At 37.5% G+C, this 17287-nt stretch overlaps 1 protein-coding gene across 10 annotated transcripts in view; it reads left to right on the top strand.

Moving 5' to 3' along the window:
• EEFSEC (eukaryotic elongation factor, selenocysteine-tRNA specific) overlaps nt 1-17287 on the top strand; it is a 126620-nt gene that overhangs the window by 17600 nt on the left and 91733 nt on the right. The window contains exon 1 of one of the 10 annotated variants that reach the window (XM_064432698.1): nt 9033-9160. The exons of 8 other annotated variants lie outside the window; for them this stretch is intronic. In XM_064432698.1, the coding sequence (XP_064288768.1) occupies nt 9085-9160 (76 nt within the window). In that variant the 5' untranslated portion in view covers nt 9033-9084. Of the gene's footprint in view, nt 1-9032; nt 9161-12103; nt 12138-17287 lie in introns of those variants that run through there. One more of the 10 variants, XM_064432699.1, reaches the window with a different exon arrangement.

The following is a 17287-nucleotide window of genomic DNA, read 5'->3' as shown; positions in this document are numbered from 1 at the left end:
ACTGAAAACCTCAAAGCTTTCATTTTGCTGGTAAAGCCCTTCCTAAAACTTGCGTATTTTGAGATGTTGTGATTCAATTTTCCATGGACCAGCAGAATCTAGGTCCTGGAGGGAGGCAAATCTTCTCATTGTACACTGAATTCTTGTTTTTCTGAGTAAGAAAACAGTAGCTATGTTTAAAACATGGTGACTACGGATGAGAAAACTGCTTTAAAAACTTTTTTCCTGAACTCTTGTGGTGTCTCAAGTCTCTCTCCAGCCCCAAGGAGTAGCTTGCTTTTAACAGGACACTAGAAGTAAAAAGCATATAAACAGATACTATTATTACTTCATTAAGGGAGGAAAAAAATTAAATATCCATTTCTATGATTATTTGATTTTTTTTCTTTTATGTACACCAGTCATTAGACAATTTCATTTTATGTACTTACACACCTTTTTTCATCTTTATATGCTTTATTTCAATGTTATTTTTTTACAAAATGGCAAGATAATTTTTTCCTCAAAAGCAAATTAACTATGACATTTTAAACATAATTAATAAAAATAATTTATTGGAGGTACTTTAAGGAAATCTTCTAACAAAATTTAATTTAAGTCTACAGTAAATTGTCAGTAAGAATATACTTAATAAAGTCCCATTGTATTTCTCTTCCGTTATTATTATACCTTTCTCCAAGAGCAGTTGTCTCCATCTTTTGATGCGAAGGCCGAAGTGGTTAGATAACAAGTATATTTACTTAAGTTCATTTGAAATGAAATTCTCATTCTGAGTTTTCCATCCCTTGTTCTGTAATTCTAGTTCTTGCTGTCAGGAAGTTCAATTTAGAAACCATTGTCCTCTCTGAGTCTACAAGATATGAATGGGAAATATACCTAACAAAAAGTGAAAAGCCATAATTAAAAATATTAAAAAGGCTTGTACAAGGCAAGAGCATCCAAGAAGAGGTTTTGTGAAAGAGTGAAGTATGTAATCTTTAAATATTCTTTGTATACTTGATATACTTTTGATCCTGTTTTGTATTCATGCTTAGGAATTTCTCCTCTTAGTCGCAGAGATTAGATCAGCAGGGGCAGGTGACTTTACTGCACTTCTGGGTGCTTCTTTTCCAGAACCCCATCCAAGCTAGACAGTGATGGCTCAGTGCCTGCCCTTGCTGCTCTTTGAATTTTTGCTGGGACTGGTGTTCTCTTGCAATTTGCAGTTAAATGGAAATCTACTGTTATAGCTTTGGAGTGGCAGCATTAGTGCCTTGCACTCCATGTTATTTTCTTGTTTAGCCAGGATTCTTGTTTGTTGCTTATTTTGAGTGAATAATTTAAGCAGTGGCAGCATTCCTGAGAGCTGGTCACATGAGCCTGGCAGAGCAATGTGTATTCTGAGCAGACTTTGTTTTCTGTAGGCTTTCTTCCCACTTCCCTGGGGATGCTGTCAGCCTTTGTTTTAACTTGAAAATTTAAATTTCTATTTGTGAGGAAAAAAGTGGTTTGCAATGATTTAAATGATACAGGAGGGTGAGTGGGGGATGCAAAACTGAGACCTGCTGTACTTAGCTCATGAAGATCCTCCTTTGTCACAGTTCTGTTCTTGTTGAAGGTTTTGAGCTTGAGTGATGTTTTGCTTAACCCACAGGTGTTACTGCTCACTAACTCAGCTTACAGAAACTGCTACTGCTGCCTGTAAAATGCTTGTTCCTTTCTGTCAACATTTATATTTTACTCAGTTGTTCACTCATCCTAGAGAAAATGCTGGTAGGACTTGCTCTGAATTATACTGAAATATCTATGATTAGATTATCATGTTCTGGTTTACAGTGTTTGAGTTGCCCTATGAAATTTCTGTGTAGAGTTGTGTTTAACAACTTCACTTTTGGAAATTCTTCAAAATACATAAATGAAAACTCTTTTCCTATATTTATGAGAGCTTTTAGAGATAAAGGGCCTGGTTTTGTATGTTGATAGTTTCTATATGTTCCTCTCACAAAGATCTGTGCTATTCTAAGTATAAAACTTGAAACAATAATGTGGTTGTGTCAGAGATTAAAATACTTCCCTTATTTTAGGGAGCAAGGGGTCTAAATTTAGTCTATGAGCTTTGTAAACCTAGGTCCTTGCTCTGTGTTTATCTGTGAGGTGCCATGTGTATTTGCAGCTTTGTAGAAGTACCAATTCAGTGCCCAGCTGGGTGTTCTAAATCCATGAAGTCCTGTAGGAATGAACTCAGTAAGGGAGACTGCAGGATTAAGGTCCAAACCAGTATAAAGTCAGACCAGGTCTGTATTTTGCTCCTTGGCTATAAAAGTTCATTCACATGAATATCTGATGTTAAATAATAAACTATATAATTCAAAGATTTAAAGTATTTATTTTTAAACTAATATTCCACCAGTGACATTTAGAATATTTTTATGGCACTCACTGTACTGTAAAATTGTTTTAAAGAAGTCATATGGCTATAAATCATGATAACTTAGATTTTTCACCTTGTCTCCTCTTAGTCCTATAGAAAACATTTACTCAGGCATTGCTACTGTCTCTTATCTCAATGTGGTTATAGATCATTAAATTCCAGCCCTTCTTAACACAATATAAATTCTAATCTTGGCAAGTGTTGTGCCTAGTTTTATTTAGTAATTAAACTTTGCACGGCTTTCCTCCTTTACAGTGAGCTTCACCTTTTATATTTTAATGGACTTTTATTAATTATGTGGAAAATGTAATAATGGGAAACACAAATGCCATACACCCTGCAATTTCTGGAGTGCTTTGTGGTGTTGGCAGTTTAGATAGGATATCCACATGATATAGTTTGTTTTGTCCTGAAGTACTGGGATGTGAAATTTACATCACTGTTGACCCCTTGGGACTACTCTGAAATGAGGTGTGTATCTTGTGCAACCCTAGTCAGCAAAAATTTAAATAAAAATAAATACACTGTCAGAAGCCCTTGTGCTGGCCTGGCAGGAGGTATGAAATAGTACCCTGTGCTTGATAATGGCCTGTTGGAGAAGGGTCTCTAGCACGATGTGATGCAACTTAGTGGAATAACGAATTATGCAAAATGCTTCCTATTGTCATGATTGGGTAGAGAATTGTTGGGCAGGGCCTGATGTCTGCCATGGACTGAAGGCCAGACAACTAAATACAAAATAAATCTTTAATGAAATTTGAGTGGGGAATCCAATTTATCTTTTAACACAAACAGAAGTTACAGCCTTTGTGTACAAACATGGAAAACTCTGTTAAAATGAACTGAGAATAAACTAATAGATCACTGCTTTGACTGTGGTTTTCAAGTGATAAGTTTGTGGTGATTTTTGCATATAAAAACTTCCCTTGGTAGTTCAGTATAAAGTCTTAAAACCTTAGTCAGACCAATTTCATGGCAGCATTAACTCTTCAGCTACTCTTCCACTGAAATTTGCAAGTTAGCAAAGCACCTAATATTTAGCATGGTAGCAAGTCAGGGTAACTGATGCCTAGAATATGTCCAGAAAAAATTGTTTTCCAAAGTATTGCTTGTTTACTTTGGCTCTAATTATCTGTGCACACTGCAGAGAATGAAAGTATTTTGTTTCTCAGAACTGGCAGATTTCTTTCTGCGTGCTGCACTGCTATAGCTGTGGGTGCCTGAAATAAAGCTTGACGTAAAAACTGAGATAGTTTGCCAGGTGTCTTTCTTGAGAACAACCTAATTTTTTGGCATGAATCTTACTTTTCATCCTTGATCCAACTACTGTTCTGGTAAAGATTATAATTCTTGTTGGTGTTTGGAGATGGTGAAGGTTTGGAGAGTGGTAGTGCTATAAAGTCTCACAGAATTTTTTTATCTTGACATTGAATTAATTTCCTAGTTTGCATGTGTGTGGAGTTGTATGTTGAAATATAGGACATAAGAAATAACCTGATTGTTCTCTCTTTGTATTTCCATTGGGTTATGTTCTGCAGCTGGAGTACCAACATGACAGTTTCCTGCATTGCTATCACCTAAATCCAGAAACTTGCATCAAAATTGGGGTTGACCATGCTCCAATATACAGAAGACTATAAGGCAAAATGTAACATAGTCCTGGTAACTTAAGGTAGTTGTCTTTCAACTTCCTACCAGGCATTAGTAGCTCTTCTACCCATTCTACATTGACCTGCTTAAGAGAACAGAGCTGTAGCTGAAAGAAAGGAAAAATCACTTGGAAGATGCACTGTAGTTGAGTGTGTGAAAGGGATGTATGTAAGATATTTTAACTGGTATAGGCATATTTATTGCTGCCAGTTTTAGGAGTGTTCTTCTTTTGTTCCTTGTTATCCCCCTCCATTTGGTTCTCAGTTGTGGTGAGATTTGCCCTTGCTTGATTGACGAATTTTCAAACTCTCTTCCTAGCATTCTGTCGATGCAGGCAATGGCTTGGCTTTGCAGCCTTGCTGTCACTTTGCAGCTGTGCACCATGTTTGGTTGTTTTGGGCAGTCTCTGCTGACTCCTGCTCAAAGCTGGGGCTCTCTTTGAGAGGAGCTTCTTGACCCTTTGTACTTTGTGCAGTACCCGCCTCGCAGGCGGACTCTGGAGCCGCTGTGCGGAATGCGTGTCTAATGCGTTCCACTCGGACCTCAGTTCCATTCCATAATGTTAGCTTTAATTGGCTGGTTTTAAACTTTCATGTACAATTTGGTTGTACACGGTAAATTACCACCCTCCTCGCCTTTTCCTAGGAGCACGAAAGGAGAATCCAGATTCTGCTTTCCTGTGCTGCCTTTTGGTATTGCCCTTGAGCTCTTTTAGGGACAGCACTGGTGGGTAGTGTTTCTGTCAGAGGACAGACTTTTTTTCTAGTTTTTGTTTTGTTTTGTTTTTTTTTTACTTCTAATCTTCCAAAGACTGTGCCCTTTAAGACTGTACATTGTGTTGTATTTTTGAACTGAATTCTGCATTTGAAAGTTTAAAAAGAATTAATGCTTCTTGGCCAAAGAAGTATCTCCAGCTTAATGCCTAACTGTTAGTATGGCTACATAGCCAGTGTGTCCTTCAATTGATTTTTATTTTCTTTTAAATACTTCTGTATTTTAATTTTAGTTACTTTCTTTGGGTGCACAAGGACATGAGGGCAACATTAATTATATAACCAAGGCTGGTCTTTACTGTGTGAGAATGCCTTTGGAAGTGCTTCTGAAGTGTCAGAATGTAGTGTGGGCAGAATGAATCTGTTACTAGACAGGTTTCATCTATTCTGAAGTACTTGATTGGAGCATCACCAAAGCTACTTTTGAGAAAGATGGGTAAAAAATTGAGTTACGTGAGGAAAAAAATGGGCAGTGCTGCATACAAAACAAATTTTGCAGTTCAAACTCAAAACAGTGATGAGTCTCTTGTTTGTACTTGGTATGAATGAGGTAAAACAAAGCCTGTCTTTATTCTCCACATCAGGCTTATGAGCTCATATTTCAGCTTTTCCTTTCCCCTCCCTTTCTGACATGGGCTCTTGTCTTTTTTTTTCCTTGCTCAACAGACAGTAACTCTCCACAATATTTTTAATCTCAACAAGATGTCCAGTGGCTGATGATGCAAAAGTGTTGCATCAACAAAGAGGGGATGATAGCTGGAGCATTCCAGGTCTGACATTTTTGGCTGAGGAGCTGTGTATTGTGGCCACTGATTCCTCCCGGCACAGCGTGCTTGCTTGGGGCAGGAGACTACTTTTCATTGACTCCTGTTGTGTGGCTCCCTGCTCTTTATTTTAGGTTTCCCCAAGAAGTTATGACTGGGAGTTTCATGGTTTTAGATGAAAGAGCCTGTTGTCTTACTGAATTATCTCCTTTCTGTCTATACTTAAACCAAGTTGGCAGGTAAAAAAAAATACATTAAAACAAAAGCTCTCTTATGGTAATACCTGAGGCTAGATTAGAGTAAAAGTGAAAGAGTTATTTAATTTTTTTTTTATTTACATATGTTTGTTGAGGCTGCTTGCTTACCTGTAGTCCATTGGCACCCAGCAGTGGAACTGGCCTCATTGCATTGACCTTAAGATTTGTTCCTGGGCCCTGGTGGATCTAACTCACAAATATTTTTCCACTGAAATGGATCATGAGAAGTATTATATTATTTGGAAGAAATTAATAGAGAAATTAATATTATGGAATTAAAAAATAATACACATTTGTAGTTATTGGGTGTTGAGTAGCCATGTAGTGTGTAAGTGCTTGTACTCCTAAATTTTTGAGAGAAAAATTACTTTAAAGCGTAAAAGAAACACTTTGAATTTGTTAATGGTCTAGTGCAATATTTTAACATAAAAGCATTTTTTACTGACTGAAGTGAACCCAACTCATGAAACTTTTCATTCATTAAAAGTATAGCTGATGCTTTTAAAAAGTAAGGGCTACTTCCTCATGACAGCTAAGCTTCTTGAAACATATAAAAATCTGCTTATACCATAATTCAGCCTTGCAGCACTGCTTTTAGTGTGTGAAGAACCTTTCACAAATTGATTTATAAGCTTGCTGTTCCCTAGACGTCCTTGTTTGTTATGTTCTTGTTCGTAGTCTGTGTTCCTTCACAGCATAAAACCTTCAGCCATCTCTGCAGCCGTGTCTTACACTGTTTCCATCAGGTAATACTTCCAGCCATGAAGTTGTCCCCAGTTTAATAAAGGTAAGGTGGGATAATTTGTTGACTGCTACCTAAAAGCATCATTAACCATTGCAAGAGGGGAAATTAGGGCGTGGGTTTGGTGACTTTTTTCTTTTTTTTTCTTTTTTTTTTTTTTTTTTGCAAATCTTATTTTTGATGCAAAGGCAGTTCTGTCGCCAGCCAGTCCAGCATGCAGAGACTCTCCCCCCTGCCATAAAACAATGAGCACATTCAGGCACAACTAGTGTTTTCAGTTATTAAAAAACGGAGCCGTCTGTCTCTGCCTGTGACTTTAATCTTTAAGCCTTTATTCCCTATACCCCACCCCCTCTTTCTTTCCCCAACCTTTTGTTTGTGAAGTGCAGAGCTACAGGATATGTGGGCCTGGAGTTTTTGAATGTATTGTACATTCCCCTGGCAATTACAGATGTTTATAACCCTGACTGATGTTATTTCAATATTGTGGAAGGTGAACAGAAAATTAAAGAATGCATTTTTCATTGCCCCTAGCAATCTTTAATTTTTTTTTTTTTTTCAGGACAGGGGAGAAGAAAAATAAAAGCAAAATGTAAACTGTTAATTTAAAAAAAAGAAAATCTTGTTTTGCATTCTCAGATGAAGCACATCTGAGAGCTGTGCAGGAATATCTTCCCATACTCTACCATAACTCTTTTGTTAGGACAGTGTGTTACATGCAGTGTTGTAAAAACATAATAGGACTGGATTTAATATAAAAGAAGCTCCTTAATGCAGGGTGCAAGACTTTTTCTTACTTTATTTCAAAGACAAGGTAGCTTAGGGCTTGTAACAACTTAAGAGGGAGGAGTTTTTTTCAGCTTTGTATGGAACACTTGTTTTTTTGTAGAATGATTTAGAATCTGATGAGTTGGAGTTTTACTTTTGGACTTGGTGACAGAATTGTTTAAGAAAATTTGGTTTTGGTAGTCTTGTAGAAATATGCTCTTGCTCTGTACAAGATTTTAAATAAATTTCTTACTAGTGGTGGTTGAGCTATCTAAAGCTGCAGGTGCACTGTAAGATTACTGTCCTTGAATTGACAGAGGGGTGGAGAGAAGAGAATCCTGTAGAAAATCTCTGTGCTCAAGGTGATAATTGATGTGTTTCTTGGAGACTCCAGTGCATTCCATGATTTTCAGAGTAGCTAGCCTAAAACACTGAATTTAAGTAGAGAAAAGTTAATTGGAGTCAAGAATTTCAAAGTGGTTCAGCAGTATCTCTCAGGTACAACTTTCATATCTGTACCTATTTTCAGCTGCATGCAAACTGCTGTTTGTAGGTTTTGGAAGTTTGGAGTTGCATATCTAAATGTATATTCAGGTCTGTCTACCTGTGTGGTGGTCCTTATCTCCAGTGACTGCTGCATGGAACGTTTCTTTAGACTGATGTTTCAAAGATATGGCAGAAGAGTGAGCAAGAATTTACAGAGAGATATCCTTTGGCTAGGTAGGACTTGAAGAAGTTAACACAAAAGATAGCAAAAAAGTCTCCTTGTCATCTAATATTAAACTGATAAAAATATGCTTAAAGAAATTCTAACATGTTCCAAGATGTTTATAATTCAGTAATTTTCCAAAGCACCCTGAGGGAGGCAATAGATGCACTGTAGTAACAGGTCTGAAGACTTCTGGGAAAAAAACAACTAATTGTCATTAGGCATAGCTTATTCTTTCCATCCTGAGATAATCAAGTACTAAAGTTGTGTGTTGCTTGTGTAAGGATTTTTGAGATGTGCTGGTTCTCTTTGTGTTAAAACATGGGGGCATGGGTGGGATTGAATCCTAGATATGCTAATGGAAAGATATCATCTTGTACAAATGAGGTTAACTTGAAAAGTTGAAGAGCTGAGTGTGAAGTAGTACTGATAGAGAACAGAATTTATAGCAACTTTGTATTACTGTTCATGAGTCTGGTTTTGCCCCCTCTCTGAGTCCAGTACTGGGCTTGTATGCAAGAGTAGATTCAAATATGGGCAGAAATATGAACACATTGGTTGGGAAGCTTTTCACTTGGTCGTTTCTTGGAAATTGTGTGTTAAATTGTCTGAAAAGCTAATACAGGAGTTCACTTACTGAAGGAGCTCTCTGCTTGAGGGAAGATGTGTGCACTTGTGGCTGTTTATGTGCTGCTCTCCCTGAAACAGTCTTGGAAAATAGATCAAGTAATTCCAGTAATTTTTGTACTGCTTTTCTCTTTCCAATATAAACCTGGTTTTGCATAACTCATCATTCACAGTGAAAGGCATACTGGTATAGGCTGCTGTCAGCTCTGGCCTGAGCATCCTGTAGTATCAGGGAGGTAGCAGGAATTTCCATGGTTGTAGGTATGACAGAGGCTTTCACTCAGTGTTTGTCTCCACAGTCCAGATAGTAGAGAAACCTCAGGTGCAACATTCTTGAAGCTGGGAATAGTCTGTTTCTGTGTGGTGTGAACTGAGTCATTAGAGATGGAGCAGAGGACTTCAGACATGTGGAAGGAAATCAGTCAGAACTGGAGATGGGCTCATGTCCTCATTGGTGCAGGTTTGTGGTTCTTCCAGACATTTGATTCTTTTTATACTGCTAAGCTACTGTTTTCTCTTTCAGGTCTTGGAAATAGCTTCAAAGATGGTCTCTGTCTGTAATCTGTGAAAGATGCAAAGGACACAATGGTCATACTTGTATTTCCATTTTTTGCACCGTATTTAACATTATCACATACAAATATAATTACTCTTTTTTCTTGAAACTTGGCAGGAGATCTTGTAGAGAGCAAATGTAAAGCTGGTATGGGTCAGGACTATAAAAAGGGTATTTTTTTTCTTCTTGGCCCTCTGACCTGTTTGCTTTTCAGTGTTTACAGTAAATACTTTATGGACCATCAGGGACCATTTATGGTCACTATATAAGGCCCAAGTGTAATGTTAAGTTACATTTAACTCTTCAGAGCTGTGCAAAGGCACACGTGGCCTTGATACCAAAACAAAATACCTCTGAATAACAAGTCTGAAACTTGAACTAATCACTCATTAGGAACTAGTAAAGCTTACTAGAACCCTGAGCACACATTATCATCTGAGGAGGTCAAAGCAGGGTTTTACATTTTTCTTACTTTGCATCTTTTTTCCTGAACATGCATGAAATTAACATGAAGTGTTGATTTCTTACACAACTTACTGTCACAGTGTTTGAGAAACCTTATTTTATGAATTAAACAATTCCAGGCAAAAGGAGCAGGCCACCTCATTGCCAATCTCTAAGTTTGGGTTTGAGATGAATTGGTGGAATTACAGGTGCCATTTTTGTATAACATTTGGGAACTTCAAAATATTGAAATAGCCTGAAATGTTTTATGGCCTGAATTCCAAAATATGAAACTGAACTTTTTTCTGCTAGGTGTAATATAAACAGGTAGTGCAAAAAACAAACAAAATCCCACCAAACACCCCCAGGCAAACCAGTTTTGTTACTCGGATAGTGATAACCCGCTTGGTTTCTTCTATGCTTTCTTTTGCTTTCAAGTCTATGAAATAATAGTTTTTCTTAGTATATGCCACAGATTGTACTCCATGGCTGATGAGCTGTATAATGACATTCAGTCTAAAATGTTAAAACTGTAGTTTTGTGCAGTATCCTAAATATTTAAATTCTCAGCTTTTACTGGTGTCTGCATTTGCATATACATATGTATGAATGACACTTTAAAAAGTTAATGTTTGCTAACTAATTCACAATTTATGCACTTTTGACTTCAAGCCAAGAAAGAAATTAATGCAGCTGAAATACCACGGTGTTGAGTAATTCAGCAAATGCTACCTTTTTTTGTAGCAGTCATCTGTGTCTACTCAGAATGATTGTTGCTCTTCCAAGATATGTAGGCTTTTAAAAAATGTACCATAGTTTATGTTTTCAGCATTAAAATAAGTAGAGGTCTGTTTTGGATTCTGTCCAGTTTGTGCCCTGTCAATATAGAAATTCAGATCTAGCAATAGGTAACATTATAGAAAAAAGATTTTTGTGCATATGGAAGAAGGATGACGTCTTCTCTCATATAGTGCCTTACCTCCATTTTTACACATGCTATGTATTACATGGCATTTCATGTTACAAGGCAGGGATTGTTTGCTTTGCTCTCCCCTCATTGTCTATAGGATTTCCATTTGGGGGGACTTTCTGATTTTTGACAAATATTTATTTAAAGAACAGGAATTTAAATGCCAGACCCTAGTAGTCACTCATCTGGTTTGCTACGTTTTCTTTGGAAATAGTAGAAATGATTGTTTTAGAGGGACAAACAAGAAAGTTAGTGATGGAATTAAGTATCCTTTACTTTAAGTTTCATCTTAATACCTCTTACACAGGATAAAATCATAAATGTTTTATTAAAAGATGAATCTTCATCTGTCTGGATGTAGCTTTACAATCTTAGTGGTGAAAATACCAAAGCTGTATTTTTATTTGTCTAAAGACAAGTGGTTTTTAGCAGCACTGAATTTGAATTGTTGTGCTATTTAAAATTATATAATTGATTGTGCTTGTTTATTAGAGGTGTTTTATTTCCCTTCTTTCATTCAACTTCATTTGTTTTTGTCATAGTTAACACGAATTTTTCTTTGTGAAGGACCTAACTGCATTTTTCTTGTTTCCTTTTTTGCAGCTACTTTAAGATTCATTTTCCAGAAAGTGACCAGGTCAAAATGCAGTATTTTATTTCAATATTATATTATATATAGGCAAAGTCTAATACTTCACCTTTCTTTGCTGCTTCTAAACTTATCAGTTTTGCATTGAACAGCATATGATGACTATCTTTTCACCATTTTCTGAAGTAATTGCACAAGTTTTGTGTATATGCACATGTACTTGAGTTTCTTTCAATTCCTCCTAACAATATGTAGAGTGTTTATTCAGCTTTAAGTTTCTCTGTAGTTCCTCAGGCTGCTGTTCACTGAGCCCCTTGGCCTGCAGCAGCATCTTGTCCCCAGAAACAGGAGGTTGCTTTGCTCGTTCCCTTTTTGCCTTTGCAGCTCTTGGCTGCTCCTGCTGCCTCCCTTGTGCCAGCTCTGGCTCTCCCTGCGGTGCTGCAGGAGCTGCGTCCCCTGGCCAGACTCAGGGAGAGCTCCCTGCTCTGGCTGGGTTGAGCTAACTGGTCTGAGCTTCAACTTTGCCTTTGGGAAGCATAAATAAACACAGTGTTGGGGAAAGGTAACTGGGAGCAGGAACTTCCCAGCTCATGGAGGCTCCATGACCAGGTGCCAGAGCCTTTTCACTGCTGTGCTTCACTGACAGCTGCTTCTGCATCCCTCCTGTGTACAGGCTGATGTAGATCAGCACAACAACAGAGGGAAGTGTGTGATTGCCCTGGCTTGAAACCACGTGGCTAAAATTGCCTTTTCCCCTTGCATGTTTTGTCTTTTCAGTGGAAGTGAAGGATGTTAATCATGGCATTTCCTTGGCTGTGGAAGGATGTGTCCTTAGCCATTACTTGTGCTGCTCTAGCTTATGCTCAGGCTGGGAGGAGGTGAGGTGTACTGAGGTTCAGTTTGTGCTGGGAAGAGGGGAGGACAAGTAGAGGAAATTAATGTGTTACCTAAATTAAAAAGGTTCATAGCAATCTCTCTTTAGTAGTGAATTTTTATTTGGAAGTCATTGGAGGAAGGCTTCTCTGTAATTTTGCAATTTTTTTACAATACTAGGTGTGATTTTAATGTGTGTTTAACCAGTGAATTTAGTCAGATTGTAATAAGGGCATCCTGTATTTGCCTTGTTTAAGAATAGTCTCTCTTCTATAAGTGGTGGAAACTACCAAAGTGTTCAGATATTTCTCAGGCTTGGTTTTCCTCTGAAGAGGCTGAAGACAGCATGAGACTCCTTACATTCTGTAAATCCTTGCAAAGGATCTTTCTTCCTGTGTTGCTCTGTGTTTTTTGGGGATATTTTCACTTTAGGGTTTGTTTGTGATTTTTTTTTTCTCAATAACTCATCCATTTCATATAAGCTTAATCCTGTGTACAATATTCCAGTGGCTAGACCAGCATGTAAAAATTATTGGAAGATACTCCTCAGTCTTTCTTAGCATGACCTTCATGGAGGCTTTATCAGCTCTGTTTGTGCTACTTCAGCATGGCTGATCAAGCTTATTGACATACTCTAATCATTACAGGCATTTCCTCCCTTTGAAGAACACAGACTTGTTTCTGACATGTAGTTAGAACTTACTCAAACAAGACAGATCTTTGGATGACTTGACAAAGGAGATGGTAGAGGCATTATCCTTTATCCTCTTCACAACAATATGGCACACTGTTTTTTCTTGCAGATGAAGTATAAAGTATATTCAAGGGGATTCTTGTGTGACATCTTTTGCAAAAGAACCCTTTTATTTCTTATAGGAAGTTATCACCTACTACTTGTAGTTGAGTTGAGCTCACGTTTACAAATAAATAATTGTAATAAATGTGTCATTTGACATACAAGACATTCCAAGTATGTATGCCCTTATGGGCACACTGCTTTCCCTTTCTAGCTCTCAATTACAGACCAACCAGAGTGGCTGGTTTTCATCTGAAGAGAATTAATGCAATGACATAATGCTTCTAATTTTAAGCTTTACTGTGCACTCAGAAATGTTGTGGGTTGCCAGTGTGATGCTTTCTATCTGATGTTACAAATGCTCTGGGGTTTGAAGCTGCACAACTCCCTGTTTGTGCTCTGAGCTGTTTTGGAAGTGATGGTGGGATCCTTGAGCTCCAAGAGTTCCTTTTCTTTTCAAAGTGGTTCCTAACAGGAGTTGTATCAGTTTTGATCCACAATTTACATTGCTTTACAGAAGGTTTCTTCATGTGTAATTCATGTTCCCCAGTTGAGTGCATGCCTCTCCCTGCATCACACCTCCTCTTTCTATTTGAATTTTGGGGGATTCCATATCCTGTAAAACATCTTCCTTATTCATCACAGTGCCTCCCCTAAGGTACCTAGCAAAATCCTGTGTGACTTGTAACATCTCCCAGAGTGCAACTGTATATGAAAACAGGGAATAATTTAGTTGTTTCTGAATAAAGTTTCTTAACAAAAAAAAGTGAAGGGAGGGGGCTGTGAAAGGGGAAGTTGGATACTCTCTGCATGATATAGACAATATTTCCTGAGACAGGAGATACTAACCTCAAAGAATTTAAAATAAAACATTGATTTAATTTTTTTCTTTTTTTTTTTTTTTGGAAGTGGAATAGCGGAGGTAAAAATGGTAGAATAGTTGGTCTTTTTATCCTGTGTGCAGATGAAATTGATTAAACCTTAAAAACTCGCCTCAGTCCACCCGGTTTATTAATTGAAGAATTTCCTCTTCCCCAGAATGGGAAGTGCACATTAAAACAGAGCTTTGCCCTTGAGTAGCAATGATACTTGAGAACGTACATTTTCTACAATCCTATTTTCTCTTCTACACTAGAGGAAATCCTAACATGGTAAAAAGCATATTTTTTTAAAAAAAAGTATGTTTAAGGAAGTCCTCTTTCATTTCCTTGTAGAGCATGAAATCAAATTATAGCCCATGGCCCACAATTATTTTATTTTTACATTTCAAGTTCCATTTTCTGCTTCCTTTTGCTGCCTGTGAACAAGAGTTGTACTGTTTGTGCAAAGTCAGCTAAAAAGATTACCACAAAAAGGACAGGACACAGTAGGTTAAAGAAGCCACCACTCTGAATCTGTGCCTATGTTCCATGTTTGTGTGGCATTCAAAGCGTCCCCTTTGTTCACACAGGGACCTGATCCCCTCTTCTTCCCTCCCTTCACCAGGTTTTACCTTTTGAAGCCAAGTCAGCTTTATATTGATGTATTATTGGGAATATAATGCAATACTTTAGTTATGCTTGCCAAAATAATACAGCTTAAATGCTCTCATGTTCTTGATCTACATTTGGTAAAGACAAACCAATTGAGATTCTGCTTGTTTATTGAAAATGCCTTTTGGGTGAGCTTTTTCACTGAGGAATTGGTAGCTAATTTAGTGCTTGTAGATTATAACTGGATGGTTCTGAAAGTGGGCTCAATGCATGTATAATACAATTGTTTATCAGTTCCAAAAATGTATTACTAATACATGAGGCCGAACTGTTTGTTTGTCTTCCTAGATCTAATAATATCATTTTTTTCTAAATCAGTGTTGATATTATGTTTTGCTGTAGGGACACAGCTCAGTCTGGGAGTTGGGGTATAAAATTTACAAGCATGCAGCAGGCTGCACAAATGGAAGGTGGTTTGGGTTCATGTACATGCAGAACTGCAACAGCCTCTGTGGTTGAGGTTGAAGGAGATTTGTTATTTATATGGAATGCTCTGTTCCAGAATAAAACATGGCAATTATGGCGCTTTACTGTTTTCCAAAATGCATCTGATATCTTGGGTACTCCCATGGTGTTTCCCTGTGAACACTGATATAAGAGCTGGTTTTTACCAATTGTGTGTGACACTAAACACAATTATGAGGAGTGAATTTGATGGAAGGGATGAAGGTCTGCAGCATTGTTTCCTAGAACTCTGGGCAGGCTTTTTTGTCCTGTTTCAGTAAAGATTTGAAGATACATTAAACTGAATAATGCAAATATAGAGAATGCAGTGATTTTTTTCCAAAAGACTAAAAGTTGATCAATACAGATACTTTTAAGATGCATACTGTTCTCTTTCAGTGTACTCAGGCAGCAGCTGGGGGGTTCTTTCAGAATCCAAGAGTGAGAACTAGCTAGGAATGATGTTGCAAGTGCACTTTAGGGAAGCTTGAGTTGCTTCCTTCTGCTCTTTGGAAACGTGTCACAATCTCTGACATCTGTGATTCAACTAATCTCCTGAGTAAAGAGTAATAAATTACTTCCTTGATGACTTTATATAATCAGATACTCTTCAAAATTCAGAAGCTGGCATGGGTTGTGTGTTCAAAGCAGTAGCTGGACCTTTTCTTTATCTTGTCTCTGAAGGTATTTTTCTTATTTTCTGAGTTTTGTGTTCCCTGTCACTTTTGTGATACAAATGAGTGCTGCTGCCTCCAGGTTTAGCTGGCACTGGCAGTCTTTGTGATGCTGTGCTGCTGGTCTTGTGTTTTTCCTCTATCTGGCTGTCATCCAGAATCTCTCAGTTCATGTTTTATCTTTCTTGTTTGTTTTTCTTCACTCAGACTATCTACTTTATTTTTGCTGTGGTTTAGCTGCTTATCTTTGAAGTATAATTCCCATCTTTCTCCACCCCCTTGTGTTTTCTGATGACAACTTGTTTATTTCATTTGCTTTTTACAGGGCTTCATCTGAGCTGTGTGTCATCACACAAAGGGTACTCCAATAATTGATCTTTCATTTTCAAGCAAAGTGAGGAATCACATGTCAGGATTTATCTTTTCAATGTTCTTGAACATGTCTTTCATAGATGAAGTGGTAAATAAAAGGTTACACCCCTGTTTTCTCTGTAAAAGAAATAATTTGAGTATCTTAGTTTAACTTTTTCATTGATTCTATGTGACCTGCTTCAGTGCAGATAAAATGTTTTTGATTGCTGTGCTTCCTTGTATGCAGACCTGTCCTTTGCGCGTGTCTCTGCTTTGTTCAAAGTAATTTCAAGCCATTTCTTGTTCTGAAGGTTTGAAGAATATTCAAATAGTCCATAATCTCTTCCCTATTACTATTTTTAACTGTGTAGGCCCATATTCTGCCTCCTTTTTGAGGAGTTTTGAGGAGTGCTTTTTTTGTCCTATGACTTCTTTCAGTTCTTCTATTCCATTTTGCACAAGACCCCATGGCTGATATGTTGTTTTCAGATAGTGCAGGTGTGAGTAATATTTTCACCTTTTAAAATTCTTGTTACTGTTTTTTGAGTCTCCACATAGTATATCTGTAATATTTTTATGTCCAAATTAAAACATCTTTCCTAGTGAGGTTGTATTCATGAGAGTACTGATATAGTCCATCCTTGCTTCACTGTTCCTTGTTAAATCTTACTCTGCTGTAAAAAAATATTCAGAAATATTGTCCTTTTGTTGATTGAACTCTGATATGACAGTAAGCTGATTGTTTACTAGAGATGATTTAAGTAGTGAATTTGAAGTTAAATATATTCTAAGTCTGCTATATATTATATATGTTATGAGGAGAAAACTTAATGAATGAGATGTTCTGTGGTAGAGGGTTACACTTTTTTTATCTTGCCAACTTTCCTGATTTTAAATGTGACATTGGTGAATCCTAGTATACTTCTCTAGATGATTTTGTTTTAGTATTTAATGAACTTTATGCATGGCTGATAGGCAATGAAGGAAATAGGTTCTAGAATAAACCAAAATTTAAAACTGTGTAGGAGAAGCTGGGGGATTGAGACGAAGATAAATTGCCAAAGATGGTTAATTAAACAGCTCAAAAAGGAAAGTTGAGGAACCAAGCTTTTACATTATTTTTCCACCTTGATACTCAAGGGTCCTGTAAACCTGAGCACTCCTGCCTTGATATGCATGAGTAAACACATAAAAAACATTACAAAACCTCCTCATGCCTCGGTGAGAGCGCAGTTCAGGTATTTCTGTCAGAGCTGTCGTGGTCTTTGCCTTGGCTCCACGACTCCTGTGAAGGGCAGCAGCTTCCCACCCTGCCTGTGTGCCAGCTCTGCCTGCTGTGCCCTCTGTCCCATCTTGTG

This window comes from Passer domesticus, chromosome 9 (assembly GCF_036417665.1).
Source record: "Passer domesticus isolate bPasDom1 chromosome 9, bPasDom1.hap1, whole genome shotgun sequence".
In the NCBI taxonomy this organism is placed as follows: domain Eukaryota; kingdom Metazoa; phylum Chordata; class Aves; order Passeriformes; family Passeridae; genus Passer; species Passer domesticus.
This window is presented reverse-complemented; position numbering and strand designations above follow the sequence as displayed.